This window comes from Grammomys surdaster, unplaced genomic scaffold (genome assembly GCF_004785775.1).
Source record: "Grammomys surdaster isolate TR1022 unplaced genomic scaffold, NIH_TR_1.0 313, whole genome shotgun sequence".
NCBI lineage: Eukaryota > Metazoa > Chordata > Mammalia > Rodentia > Muridae > Grammomys > Grammomys surdaster.
In genome coordinates this window covers 766,009-780,833 of record NW_021604732.1, presented here as the reverse complement: position 1 = coordinate 780,833, position 14,825 = coordinate 766,009, and the positions used below count along the sequence as shown (strand labels likewise).

At 40.0% G+C, this 14,825-nt stretch overlaps 1 protein-coding gene across 1 annotated transcript; it reads right to left on the bottom strand.

The window, feature by feature from the left end:
- Positions 1 to 545: 545 nt before the first annotated feature.
- LOC114629576 lies at positions 546 to 14,816 on the bottom strand. The gene is made up of 3 exons (XM_028777619.1): positions 14,708 to 14,816; positions 7,081 to 8,308; positions 546 to 2,521 (listed from the first exon to the last, which is right to left on the bottom strand). Exons 2-3 carry the CDS (start codon positions 8,284 to 8,286, stop codon positions 1,199 to 1,201), a joined length of 2,529 nt encoding a protein of 842 aa, XP_028633452.1. The 5' UTR covers positions 8,287 to 8,308; positions 14,708 to 14,816; the 3' UTR covers positions 546 to 1,198.
- Positions 14,817 to 14,825: the final 9 nt, after the last annotated feature.

Sequence of the window (14,825 nt, the reverse complement as noted above, 5' to 3'; positions counted from 1 at the left end):
ATATGTCAGATGACCTCCTCTACTGTAAATGTCACTGTCTAACCAATTGAAGACCTTAGAGATGAATAAAAAACAACAACAAAACTTTTGACAAATCCTAGGAAAGAGAGGAAAGAAAATTCTTGCTATTTGGACAAAGCTGTAATATTAACTCTTCCAAACATGTTCAGGCAGCAAAGCTCCCTGTAGATACTGTGTTTGCCAAGTCTCACAACTGAGTGGGCCAATGAGATGTTGTTGAGCCTTTACCATACAACAAGAAAAGACAATTTAATTAGACTCCATGTTACCTACAACCTGAGTTCCAAACTCATCCTGTTGCCTGCTGAAAAATATGGAATAAAATGTCTGCGTCTGCATGGATCTCCAGGTATGTTTACATATCCATGCATTACCCAGCTCTTTCAGGATGGAGCATGGACCATGGTCATCATAACATCTGCTGTGTGGCTACCATGTCTAAGGAGATACCACCTCATGTGGAGATGTGTGCTGGGATCCAGTCCCCTGTATTTCTTGAGCCCTCCAAAAATTCAAGACAGGAATGTAGTAATAATCTCATGTGTACTTAATCAAAGCATCATGTGTCAACAAAGAGCTGAATGTCCCATAGAAAGGCAGGAGAAAACAGGTGGGACAACTCACAGAGAGAGAGGAACTCTGGGAAAGAGTCAGGCTGAAGATATTCACCACCAAGTTGTGGAGGAAGTTGAATGTATAAAACTGAGAAGAGGTAACCAGCCTCATCTTAGACATAGAATAGTATAAACAGGTTAATTTAGTTATAAGATAGTTGAAAAACAAATTTAGCTAAGGAATAGGCATTGATGCATAAGTAAATGAACCTCTGTGTCATTATTCTGGAACTGAGGCGGACATAGAAAAGCCCAAATGGTTACACAGTCTACTAACTTCTTCATCTTAGAAGAGTGTGGCACTGCTTGAGGAATCTCCGTGGGACAAATGATCCAAGGTTAATTAGACAAAGATATTGCAAGTGATATGTATGTAGCCATATATTCTCATAATGATACTTTAATGGAAGAAAGTTCTTATTCTGTGGACGACTCTTTTTCCACTTGCCACAGTGATATTCTGTCTCTGAAAAAAATGAATCCTCTGTTCTTTCCCAGGAAATGTTTGTTGCTTAAACGTAGGCTTTAAGTCAGTGCCCAAAGCTAGTCCAAAGGCTAGTACCTCACAGCTCCATTCCTGTTTCCCAGTATTCAGGGAAGTCAGACATGCACGATCCTGGTTTCTCTGATAAAAACTCTTCCCTATTAAGGAGAGACTTGGCATCACTTGCCACAGTATCAATAAAGAGACTTTTCCAATAGTAAGTCTTTCTAAAGTAAAGGCCTGAGGCAAGTGGTCCCCCAGTAACATAGGAAATATACTCAATATATTTCAACAGTTTTTCTTTGAAGGACATGTCTTTGTTCTTTGTTAACAAATGGAGAGACTTAAGGTGTGCCTTGATTTCATTCACAGACACATTGAAATCCTTGGCAATATTTTCCAGGGAGGCATTATCCAGCCCAAAGTAAGACCTGTAGAGATTCAAGGTCTCCTCCAACTTCTGTATTTCATCTCTGATGAAGCCCCCAAGTGGAATGGTGGCCCACACTCCAGCCTTCAGGGCCTCCAGCCAGATTTTCTGTCTGAGGAAATCTCTCTTCCGGCCAATGGCAGTCTCAGTAACACTGTGCAAGGACATCATGAAGACATGACGCTTGTGGGCTGGGAGCTCCCTCAGTAGGGTGGTCTCCAGCGTTGGGAAGTCAAAGTCAGACACATCAAAGTTAGAGACTAAGAAGACTGGAGGCTGACTGGAGAGAACCTTCTGAAGATGCTCTGAACAGTCATCTCTAATTTTCTTTATGACATTGTCTCTACGGAAAAACTTAGGTTTACTCCTCTGTTCATTACTGAGATCTTGATCGATCTTGGTTCGGACAAAGTAGAACTTTGTGTTCATCTTTGCAATGGCTTTGGCCAGATGTGCATCAATTTCTTTGAAGCGTGTAGCCGAGACTATAATGAAGAAGTCGTACTCACCAAACTTCATTTCTGTTAGGTAGTTTTGTGGTGGGAAGTTAGTGGACCCAATGCCAGGCAGGTCCCATAGTGTTACTTTTGGAAGCTTTGGGTGTTGGTATGGAGTTCTCCTCATGGTTGTCTCGACCACCCCAGTGGGGGCTGCACCTTCTTCTTCTTCCCTCACTCCCCTCAGGGCATTGATAAAGCTGGATTTCCCTGTCCCTGTTTCTCCAGTCACAGCAATGTTGAGTGGGGCTTTGTCAATGTTTCTCAGAGCATGACTAATTTCAGACAGTGCTCCCTGAATGTCCTTATTCTCCAGGTGGGATTCTATCAAGGTGATGGTTTCCTCAGAAAGGATTTTGCTTTCCATCTTGAAATTCTTAAAAAAATTTTCAAAGTTGAATGCCAAAAGTTGAGCAGTTAAAGGAGAGGGGCTGCTAGAGGTAGGCTTGCATGTAACTGTGTATCCTGGAGATTGCTTAAAAGAGAAGAAAAGAGAGACAGTATAATTATTAATTCAGCAGGGCAAGGGCTAGGAGTTTGTTCTTATGGTAAAGAGGGACCTTAGCTCCTGATACCATTATAAGCAGAACACCTTCCTTTCTGCTCCTGGCTGCTGGCTCCATCTCTGCTCTGCATGTCACGTGCCCTCACTTAGGTTTTACCTTCTTCTGTGGTTTCCCTCCTCCTTTGTTGTCCCATTCATGATCAACTTATTCCATGTGGTTTCCTACACCAGCGTTTACTTCTTATTTTAAGTTGGCTCTGCATTCTGTTTACTCCTGTTACAATTAATACCCATAGGTTGTAAAAATTTTAAGGGCATAGATCAAGACATGAAAACCTCAAACAACATATCTCATGGAAAGGCTCTCTGTCTCTTTTGCATTCTTAGGGCATTGCTTCCTAGGCCTCATGACCTCTCATCCCTTAGCACAGCTGTTCTAGTTTCTCCTGTGTAGTCTCTGAATTTAGGGAGAAGGGGCATGAGGTGGGGAGCAGAAAAGATTCTTGACATTTCCACCAGAGGGTTGGATACATTACTCTATATGTGTAATCAATTTCTTTTTAGCCATAAAGAAGATTGAAATTATGTCCTTTGTAGGAAATTAGATGTAACTGTCTGTAGTCATATTTAGACAATAATGCCAGTCTCAGAAAGACAAATACATTTCTCATTCACAGAACTTAGATTTTGCATAGATACATAAGTTATGTTGTAGATATGACATGAAACTGGAAGTGAACCTGTCTGGGGCACAAAACAACTGAGGGCAAATTCATAACCTGCAATGTGTGCTTGTTTCAACCTTCAAAACTAGATGTTAAAAGATTTATTTGAAGGAGATATGTATCCATGTTATTTTTTATTTCTCAGCAGGGGAGGTAGGGAATCACCTCACTGTAAGTAGTTTCCTAAGATATTCCCTGTGTATCTGTGTTCTCTAGTGTTCAGTCCACAAACATCAAGGAAACAGCCCAGAAAAATGAAAATCCTAAATGGATACAGAGGAAAGCCAGGAAGGAAGAAGGAAATATAAGAAGAGATGTTAAAGAGGCCACTGATAAAAGAAAATGACTTTTTTTAAAATTTAAGAAACCTGAATAAAAGATTATTTCCATCAAAGTCCTTCTTCAAGGAAGCATCAATTCTTAAGGACATAGAAACCAGATAAAGGTCTGATATGTTTCCTTTAGGAATCCACATATTACATATATGTCCATATATTATGGATTTTGGACTTTAGATCACATCAAATTTTTTGCCTAGTACTGTTATTTTATTATAATTTTAGAAGGACATTGAAACTATGTATATTTCATGAATTGTGGAAATTCAGACTTCATGATAGCTGTGACTGTAGAACAAAGTTTATCCATACTGATACTAAAGCTACCAGAACTTTGGGATGAAGGGTATAAATCACAGCCATATCCTTTTCTTTTGGTGTTTCAGACACACACAGAGGAGTTTGGAATTAGAGTCGGAACACAGGGTAAATGCAGGAAGTCGTGAGAGATTGGCTTCACTTAGCTCTGATACTCTGGTGTTAATAATGTGGTCTGCAGATTTCAATACAGAAGCTTTAGGTACACGGAAATCTATTCTTGAGTCAGCCAATCATATTGTTGGAGGCCATGTCACCAATAAAGGTAAGGGAAAGGAGGGCATCAGTATAGATCTTACTGTCACTAGCAATAATATATTAAAATATCAAAACTCCCAGGGTAATTATTTGAGAATTTGTATGTGAAGCTGCACCCATGTGTGCAGGCGCACATGCATATGGTATGAGTTCCAGAGGTTTACTCATCTCTGCCTCTCTGGTGCTGGGATTTCACATTTGGGTGACATGTGTTGCAGGAAATATTTCAAAGATTCACCATCCTGCACTATCACTGGCTACTTGAGCCCCGACGACCCCACTGTCTCCATGGCTAGCCCTTTGTAGTGGCCGCCTATCTCATGGCTCCCTTGTTGCAGATTCTGCTCACATTTCCAGCCATCCACCCTCTCTGGTAAGTGGTCCCAAATCCAGTAACCTGGTAAAATCAAAACTCTAGAGGCTTGTATTTTATAAGTCAGATTTATATCAGTAAATTCTTACCCCATAAAATGCCCACACAGTGAACTCAGAGACAATTGATATTGTTATAAATTGCCCACCTACATAAGACAAATTATCCTGTAATTAGCCATCCTTTATAAGGTATTCATAGCTATCTGTGGCTATTTAAAGCCATGTGGAATCTGGATCATCTTTTTCTTCCTCCATATTCCTTTCTTCTCCTCTCTGTCCTCTTTTTCCTGTATTTAAAAATCTCTGCTGGCCTTCCTTTTCCCCTGCCAAACACAGGCTCTCACCTTATCTTGTGACATCAATCCACATTGATTTACAAGTAGAAGCAGTATTTAGGAACTCCTTGGTGATTGTGGCTACAAAAATGAGTTTAAATTCATGTACAATGCATTGTTTATATCCTACTATTTATGTCACAGTTGCTTGCAGTGTATGTGAGTCCCAGTCTTGTGTGACCACCTGAAAGAATGCTTATCAACAATTCTGACGTGGAATAGACTGACATAAAACTCACTAGAGGCCACCAGAATAACGATATGGCATCTACACTGTGATAGCAAGCTGGAAATATACCTAATACTACATAACAGCCGAACTTCCTAAGACATATTTTTCTGGAGAATTTTCTCAATGAGGACATCCTTTATGAGTGGTAGATATTTCCATTGAGAAGCACAAATTGCTACACAGAACACTATAGCTAATCAAATTAACCAAGGCAACAATGAGCACAAAGGATCATAAGCCTCTAATAAAAGATTTTAAAGATGGCTGAAGTGATGGCTCAGCAGTTGACAGGACTGGATGCTCTTCCAGAGATCCAGAGTTCAATTTCCAGCTACCATATGGTGGCTCACAACCATCTGTAATGGGATCTGATTCTCTGTTCTGAGTGTATGTGAAGACTTATATACGTAAAAATAAAAGTATGAATGAATATTTTAAAAAGATTCCAAAGAAATTGTAGTAGATTAAATTCCTGTCAAGTACTTCATAAATAATGAAAAAAATCTCAATCTCATGAGAGGCGAGAAATGTTGAAGGAGGAAATGTATCTGATGAGCAACAGAGTATGTGTGACAGGAACATGAAGAAGGAACTCTTGAGGGTAAAAGGAACTAGCTAGATAAGGGGGGGGAAGGGAAAGGACAGTAGGTAAATGAATGAATGAGAGAAGATAAGAATGAATGACAATGTATAGTGGCATACACGTATAGAAATGCCATAATGAAACTTACAATGTCATTAAGAGCATCTAAAATGTAATGAAATATAATAAACCTCAATGAGATCCAAGAAAATACTGATGAATGAAATTAAAATGAAAACATAAGATTTGCTTGAGAAATGTAAGATTTTAAAGAAACTTTAAAAGTTTATTTACAATAGACACAACACACACATATCAGATAAGAAGGCAGAGTAAGAAGGTAGGAAGAAAGGAAGGTAGAAATCAAGCAAGGAAGGAAGAAATCAAGTTTCAATAAGTAACCATGAAGTGACATGCTCCAAAGCAGTGGATGAAAGAAATCTCAAAGTAGACAACAAAAATTGCTAAGATTCCCGTGTTTATAGTTTATAAACATTCACATGGTCAAGCTGTCCATACTTCACAATTGATCTACAGACTCAATGCAACATCAACTAAAACATCAATGCCATTTAGAATAGAACTGGATTGTGGAATCACAAAACTCACATGGGAATACAGAATACTGAAAATAGCCAAAGCAATATTGATCAAAACCGTCAGGGTAGGAGTCACTGAAATACCTGATTTCAAGGCATATCACAGAGTCACATGACAAAAACACCTCAATAGTTGCATGAAGACAGGTCCATAGACCTACATTCTGACAGAAAGAGCAAACCCAGGAATATATCAATAACAGTGCAGCCAACAGACTGCATCAACAAGGCTTCCAAATACTCATACTGCACAGAGGGCACATGATTTGAAGAATGGAACTGGGCAAACTGGACATCAAACAAGACTAAACCTTGACTCTCACCCTTCACCGTATACAAAAACCAACCCTAAGTGGGCCAAAGAGCTTAATATTAGATGGAAACCTTGAAGCTCTTAAAGGGAAATGGGTATGAAAAACTTCATCAGATTTTCCCACACGGGGTCCGCAAAGCATAGGAATCAAAAACTGCCAAGTAGCATTCCATATAGCTGAAATATTTCTTAACTACAAAGAAAATAAACACCACAGTAATGGATATTTTACAATGAAAAGCCTTACGATTGCCTTATGTAACAGTCTCAACTAGAGAGACCCCAGCATGTCAACAGGTGCAGAAAATGGATATGACAAAATTCATCAGAGTTACTTTGAAACATGTCAACGAAGTGAAATAGAAAGGTGATTTTTGAAACAACTGCAGAAACACTAATTTTTTTCATGGACTCCTCCCAACATAGAGAGGCGTTAGAATTGAATGAGCTCACCTTTGCTGTCAAAAGCTCTTCATTACTGAGGATAATTTTAACATCGCTCGCAACTGTGTCAATGAAATAATTTTGCAAGTGGAAAACCTTTGAAAAGGAAGGATTTCTAATGTAGTTCAATAGTCTATCTGTTAAGGATGTACCTGGCTCATCTGAGAGCAAATGTGGAGACTTAATTTTTGCCTTGAGTTCCTCCAGTGTCACATTCCAATCTTCAGCTATGTTTTCCAGTGATGCCTCATCCAGGCCAAAGGAAGATCTATAGTCACTCAAAACCTGTTCCAACATCTCTAGGTCATTTTGGGTCAATCCTCTGAATGGTATGGTAGCCCTTGGCATTTTGGATTCCTTCAAGATCTTTTGTTTCAGCATATCCCTCTTCTGGTCTATGGTGGCATCTGTAACAATTTGCAAAGTGACCATGAACATATGACATTTGTATGCTGGGAGCTCTCTCAGTAGGGTGGTCTCCAGCTTTGGGAAGTCAAAGTCAGACACATCAGTGTTAGAGACTAGGTAGACTGGAGGCTCCTGGTCGGTGACCTCCTTAAGTATACTTGAAACGGTATTTCGAATCTTGTTTAATGTGTTCTCTTTATTGAATCTCCTAGGATTACTCTGTCTTACAACCATTAGATCAATATCTGTTTGGCTTCGAACAAAATAGAAACTCCTCTTCATTTGCACAATGGCTTTGGCAATTTCTGTGTCACTATGTTTAACACGTCCAGAAGAGACAATAATGAAGAAGTCATACTCCTCAAACTTGATATTTTTCAGGTAATCCTGTAGTTGGAAGGCTGTAGACCCAATGCCAGGCAGGTCCCATAGTGTCACACTGGGAAACTTTGTGTATGTGTATGATGTTCTCTCAGTGGTTGTACATACCACCCCAGTGGGAGCAGTCACACCTTCTTTATCAGCCCCTACTCCCTGTAGAGCATTGATTAGACTGGACTTTCCAGCCCCAGTTTCCCCTATCACTGCAATGTTCAGTGGGGCTTTCTCAATGTCACTCAGAGCATTGCTGATTGCAGAAACTGTTTCCCGAAGGTTTCCTTCCACTAGGGATGCTTCAATGTAGGCGATCAATTCCTGAGACAGGATTTTTGTTTTCATCTTGAAATTCTGAAGATTTGTGCCAAAGCTGGAGGTCAAATCAGGATCCTCCTTTGGAGGGGGTGTAGAAGATGAAGTCTGACCCATCCCTAGGAAATGTTGATGGTACCTAAGGGAGGAAAGAACCAGGAAGGTCAACAAGTTAGTTCAGCAAGAACAATCATTGAGAGAGCAGGGCCCACCATAAGCCCCACATTAGAAGTAGGGACTTTCTTTCCTTCAATCTAATGAACAGGACTGAACAACACTTACTCCTGGGTTTAACTTTAAATTTGGTTCGGCTCACACTCCTTAACCTTTGACTATATTCTTCTTTACAGTGTTTTAAGTTCTTTAAGATCAAATTCAAGCCTGTAACACCAGCATTAAGGAGGTTGTGCAATGGTCTGAGCTTAGCCTGAGCTATGATACAAAGATGTTGTCTGGAAAAGAAATTACCCTAGTTCCAAGCTCTGTCAGTCTCTTCAAATGAGGTCATATTATGACATGCACACTGACTTTTAGGTTTTGAGTGTTACTTCAATTGACATGAATGGTAGCTAATTCAATTGGAGAGAGCTCAGCTCATGGTCAGAAAGAGTTGTCTTAAGGATGTGGGAGACTCTTGATCCATCCTTCATGGGTTTCCTGTGACTTTGATATCTACCAAAGTCCTTTCACTCTTTGGTATGGAAAACCCTTTGCTTTTCAATCAAGACCATGTGGATGTGGTGGTCATAGGCTCTGCTGGGAAAGCTGCTACTGTTGTTTTGTGGAATGGGCGTAATATTCCCATCAATTTTCCATCTACATATTTGTGTATGTTTGTATTCATGAATTGGTATGGCTGTTAACTTTGGTGATAGAAGTTGCTGTATATAGCGAGTAAGACTAACTTTACATTAACTCACTATGGTCAAAGAATTGAGCAGAAGTGACTTTTGAATGCTCAGCCATAAATGTGATACGTAAATTACCACCTCCAAGGCTTAGTGTGGTGCAGAAAAGACAACAGAAGTGATGTGAGAATTGGAGGCGGGTGTAGTGTTTTGACAATGTAAAAATCGTTGCAATTGTAAAAACCCAAATCATTCATTCAATTAGTGGGCTAACTGAGCTGTAGAGACAACCATCAAGAAACTAAATGATACGGCTAAAACACACTTGAAAATTTACTCGATATCCTGAACTATCACAGAAAGGGCAACTAAATCAGAATGATACTCCCAAGAAACCAACAACAACAAATGTCGAAAAGAAAAACATATTCACTGTTAGAAGTTGATGCAGTTCCTTCAGAAATTGATCAGTGTCCCAGGTACACTATTCACTTCAACCTGAAGGACTGTTTAGTCAACAGACCACACAGAAACAAGCATATCTGCGGTTATAGCTGCTGTGTTGATAGTCGCTATGAAATCAATTCAGTGTAGATATTTATATACAAATGAATAGAAAAAGAACTTATGGAACATATACACAATAAGGTTCTATGCAGTTGTAAAGAAAAATGAAACCATGACATTTTCAGAGCAAAATTAGTATAACTGGAGAATCTGGATCTTAGAAAAACAAATACCACATGTTGTCTTTCACAGGCTGAAGCTAATTTTACAAAAATGTTTGTGTGTGCCCCAAGAACATGCCCTACAGAGGCAGAGGCATGCAGACGAGTTCAAGGTCAGCAGGGTCTACAAAGTGAGTTCAAGATCATCTATGGATGTTATGCAGGGAACATTGTCTTGGAAAAACAAAACATACAGCTTCCAAAATCTTTTGGTGTCATCTTCCTTAATGGTATACAGCTGCTGGAAGACTAGGTCGTGAAAATACTAAGTTGTTATGGCCTGGGTATCTACTGCCTGTCTAGCCATTCATTTTATGCTATTATAAGCAAACTTTCTCATATGCTGTTAAGACTGTTACAAGAAAACTGTCTTGTGCTGTTACTAGACACTTTTTCATGCCTGAATTAAGTGTTCACCCAAAGTCTGTTATGTTGTATACTTTATTGTTCTTGGAAAACAATCCTAACAGCAGCCAATTAGACCTGCTTTACATAGTTAGACAAGAGAAGCCTGGAGTCAAGACCTCCCTGGGAATTGACATCCTACTTTCAGCCATGTGCATGGGTAACTGACACCCTGGTTGGCAAGTTAGGACACGAATGCTAGGCAAGTCAAGTCATCCTGCCAGGTTGGATAACCTAACCAATGAGGACAAGATAAGTATGTCACAAATATATATTCTTTAGGATGTTTCGTATCTCTAAATACAGATTGGTGGCATAACTTGGCACAGATATTTGTGGATTTTAGTCTTCAAAGCTCTGTATGAATCTGGCATGGTGTTAGTCGGCTCCCAAGTCTGGTATGTGGCACTGACTGATAAGTCCTGGGGCAAATTCTGAATAAACTATCCCTGGCTGACTGAGACTTGTATGCAGTGTGGTTTATGGGGCAACTCTTGGACCCCAACATAAGTAGGTGTTGTTGATTTGTCTTTTACTATACCCCAATTGATGTCTCCTCTTGGTGTTCAACTTGACTCCATCTGGAATGAAGTGAAACCCAAGTAGCTAGGCACATCTATGAGACATTGTTCTACATTGGGTCATTTGAGGTTGGGAGATCTACCCTAAATCTGGAATACATCTTCTGGTGGCAACCCAGAGAAAAGAACATGAAAGAAGGAGACTTTTATTCGTTGCCTGCTTGCTCTCATTTGTGCTGCCATGTTTATCCATTCTGCTGCTGAGGCATTCCTTCACTGGTATTAGAGTCCACTTCTTAGGGTTTCCAGTGTACACTGAAGGCCAGCTGTGACATTCAGGCTCATTGACTGAGTTCATGGCCTTTCCTTCAGTAGACATCTACTCTTAGACTGGCCAGATCACAGGTGGTTAGCCACTCTATTAAATCTCCTTTAATGTATATAGAGTCTTGCTAGCAGTTCTGTTCCTATGGAGAACCTTGACCTAAACTATTCAGAAATGAGAATATTCTACCTATATCATCCTAGTTGAGAGAAAGAGAAGATGGATAGCCAGCAGTCATGGATCTTAATGATAGAGACAGTTTTCAGATTATCTGCAGATGACAGGTCTCCTGTCTTCTCCTTTTGATTCCAGTAACACAGAACTGTATCTTTATTCTGAGCATCCCAAATGGGAACACAAGACTCTTATATAGAGCAGGTCCAAGACCCATTATGGCTTGATGGTGTATGATGGTACTTTTATAGGAGAATAGGAAGATATTAGATGGTCAGCCAGACTTGGTTTATAAGTTGAGGTTGACTACAGAAGAATCAGGTAGATTTTAGGAAACAGGGTGTGCAAGAGGCCCCCAGAGGGAGGACTTAAGCTTAGGCTGTTGATAATTCGCCTAAGAGCCCATGGATTTGACAATATCAAAAATATGCTTCACGATAAGGTTCTGAAGAAATTGGGAAAGGAGAGAACACATCTCAACATAATAAAGGCTGTATATGGCAAACATAGCCAATGTTGTGCCAAATGAGAAAATCCCCAAGCAAATGCACTGAGCACAGGAAGAAGACAAGGGTATCCATGTATTATCCACTCTTTATTCAGTTCAGGACTAAAAGTCTAAGCTAGATCAGTAAGACTCAAGGAAAAAAATAAATAATATACAAATAGAAAGGGGAAGAGTCAAAGATAATATAAGGTTTTCTCCATAAGAGGACCTAATGTCTTCCTCAGAGATCTCTTAAAATCATTTCAGCAAACTGACAGAGTGCAAAATTAACATAGAAATCTTGTTTGCCTTCATGTATCTTTGTATACCCATGATAAGCATGCTAAAGAAGAAATGGGGAATCAACCTCATTTACACTATTATCCAGCACTTTCTCCCTAATAACACACCTTGGACTAACCAAGGAGGAAAAAGCCCTCTGCAATTAAAACTTTAAAAGCTTTAAAAAAAAATTAGAAGGCATTGAAAAAAAAAAAAACTACTCAGGCCAAAGGATTAGAAGAATTCATGTCATAAAAATGGCTGGCTTAAGAAAATTAATCTACAGATTCAATGTATTTCCTATCAATATTCTAATGCCATCATTCACAGAAATATAAAGAAATCTTAAAATTTAGATGTATGCATGAAAGATCTCAGATAAACAAAGCAAGCCTGAGTCAGGGAAAATACTGATGTCATCACTGTGCTTGGTTTCAAGGTCTGCTTCAGAAGTACAAGAACAAAAGCACATGGTATTGTTGGATACCAGACATGTTAAAAAGCAGGGGAGCGCAGACAATACAGATAGAAACCCACAGGCCTGCAACCACCCACTTTCTTTGTTTGTTTCTTTGTTTCTTTCTTTTCTCCCCCACCTCCTCTAATTTTCTTTCAAAAGATCTTATTGGGGAAAGGACTTTCCTTTAGAAATGGTGCTCAAAACTCTGGAAAGAAAAACCCTTTAAGAAGTAGGGATACACCGGGCAGTGGTGGCGCATGCCTTTAATCCCAGCACTTGGGAGGCAGAGACAGGCGGATTTCTGAGTTCGAGGCTAGCCTGGTCTACAGAGTGAGTTCCAGGACAGCCAGGGCTACACAGAGAAACCCTGTCTCGAAAAAAACAAACAAACAAAAAAAAAAAGAAAGAAAAAAAGAGAAAAAAGAAAAACAAAAAAATCGAAAAAAGAAAAAAAAAGAAGTAGGGATAGGTAGGGGCTTTCCCAGTAGGGTTCCAGCTGCTCAGGAAATGAGGCCATGACTACAAGCAGGAGCTCTTGGAAATTAAAAGCTTCTGTACAGCAAAGGAAACAGACAAGTACAAAGACAGATTGCCAAATGGGAGGGGACCCTTATTAGGAATTCATTCAGCAGAAGATTAGTATTCAAAATATATAAATAACTTTAAAAACTCCTGATCAATAAGAAAACAAACAGCTCAATCCAATCATGCGGTGTGTAACTGAACAGAGTTCTCAGAAGAAATACAAATGACCAATAAATATTTTTTAAATATGTTCAACATCCTCAGCCATTAAAACATGGGAATTGTAGCTACTTTGGGATTTCATCTCACCTGAGTCAGAGAGGCTTTCATCTAGAGAAAACATGGCAACAGATACTGGTGTGGATGTAGGGGAATGGGAGTCCTTATTTGCTGCTGTGGGGTTGTAAACAAGCACAGCCATTATGGAATCAGTGACACCACTCCTGAGTGTAGCCCTGAAGGACTCTATATCCTAGCACAAAGTCCCTGGAACATGATGTTCATCACTGCTCTAGTGACAACAGCTGGGAAATGCAATCAGCATTGATGTCAAGTGGATAATGAGAATGTACCACAGAGACACAATGGAACTGGGTTCCTGCATAACATCAATGGAAGTGTATAACATTCAGACAAACTGACAGAGCTACTAAATGTTAAGTGAGGTCACCCAGTGCCACAAAGGCAAACCTGATGTTCTCCCTCATATGTGGATTTCAGCTTCTGATTTTTAGGTATGTACATTTATGTAGCAGGAAGTGTTTGCAGAGGCCAGCAAACCAAAAGGGGGCCCATAAGAGGGGTTAAAAATAGTTTTGGGGGAGAGAGATAGTAGCGTATGCGGGATATACAAGTGGACAGGAGAATAATGGGAACTCAGAACTTTGAACAGAGAGGACAGACAAAGAACTGCAGCACAGGACTGGCTGTGGTGGAGCCAACCCAAAAGTGGTATGTGTGAACAAGCTATAAGGAAATATGCTCCTTTCTCAAGTTCATAAAAAAACAAAGTTTGAACAGAGATATCCTGAGTGGGTGAATGAAGCTGCTTCCAAAAACCAAAGATTATTAAGTGGAAATCAGTAGCCCAGTACTGGGCTACTTCCACAGAACTTGATGATTATGAACGTTCCTGAATCCACACCCGAAACAGTCAAGGTCTCTTGTTAGTTCTGATTACACTGACAATAGTTTCTAATAGTTTCCTTCTAGAGAGGAAATAGCAGTGGGTGTACTTGATAGGATTTTATCCTCATGGGGTTAATGAAATAATTCAAGTATAGCTGGGTGTTGTGCATGCCTTCAATCTCAGCCCTTGGAGGCAGAGCAGCAGTCGTAGCTGGATCTCCTTGAGTTTGAGGCCAGCTTGATTTACAGATTCTAGACCAGCCAGAGGCACACACCGTGATCCAGTCTCAACTAAAATTAAAACTAAAACAAAAAATAACAACAGAAAGCTACAACAAATCTCCACGGGAAACAGGTTTCTGCATTGATATCGAGGAATCTGGTCACACAAGCTGCTATCTTTCTCCAAGCTCAAGCTAGCATCAGAAGAGCAACAAACTCAGGCTGTGTGGGTGATAGGGAAGTTTGTTGTTGCCTGGGTGGTGCGTTGGGGGTGCTCTGTGGTGCAGAAGACAGACAAGGATCTCTCTGTGAACAACCCCTGAGTGAAATGAGCCATAATTGAAGATCCTCTGCCCTGGTATCAGAAGACTATCCCTGAATCTACAAATAAGTAGAATTTCTGGTCAAGCTGCACTTAGAATCCCTTGCGTACCTTCTCCTGAGTAGTGATGCCAGCGGCCCTCCTGTGATGTCACCTCTTCTCTGGAAGCACGGTCACTGGGGTAGCTCTCTATGGACTCCTCTGAGCTGAGACATTCAGGAAACAGATG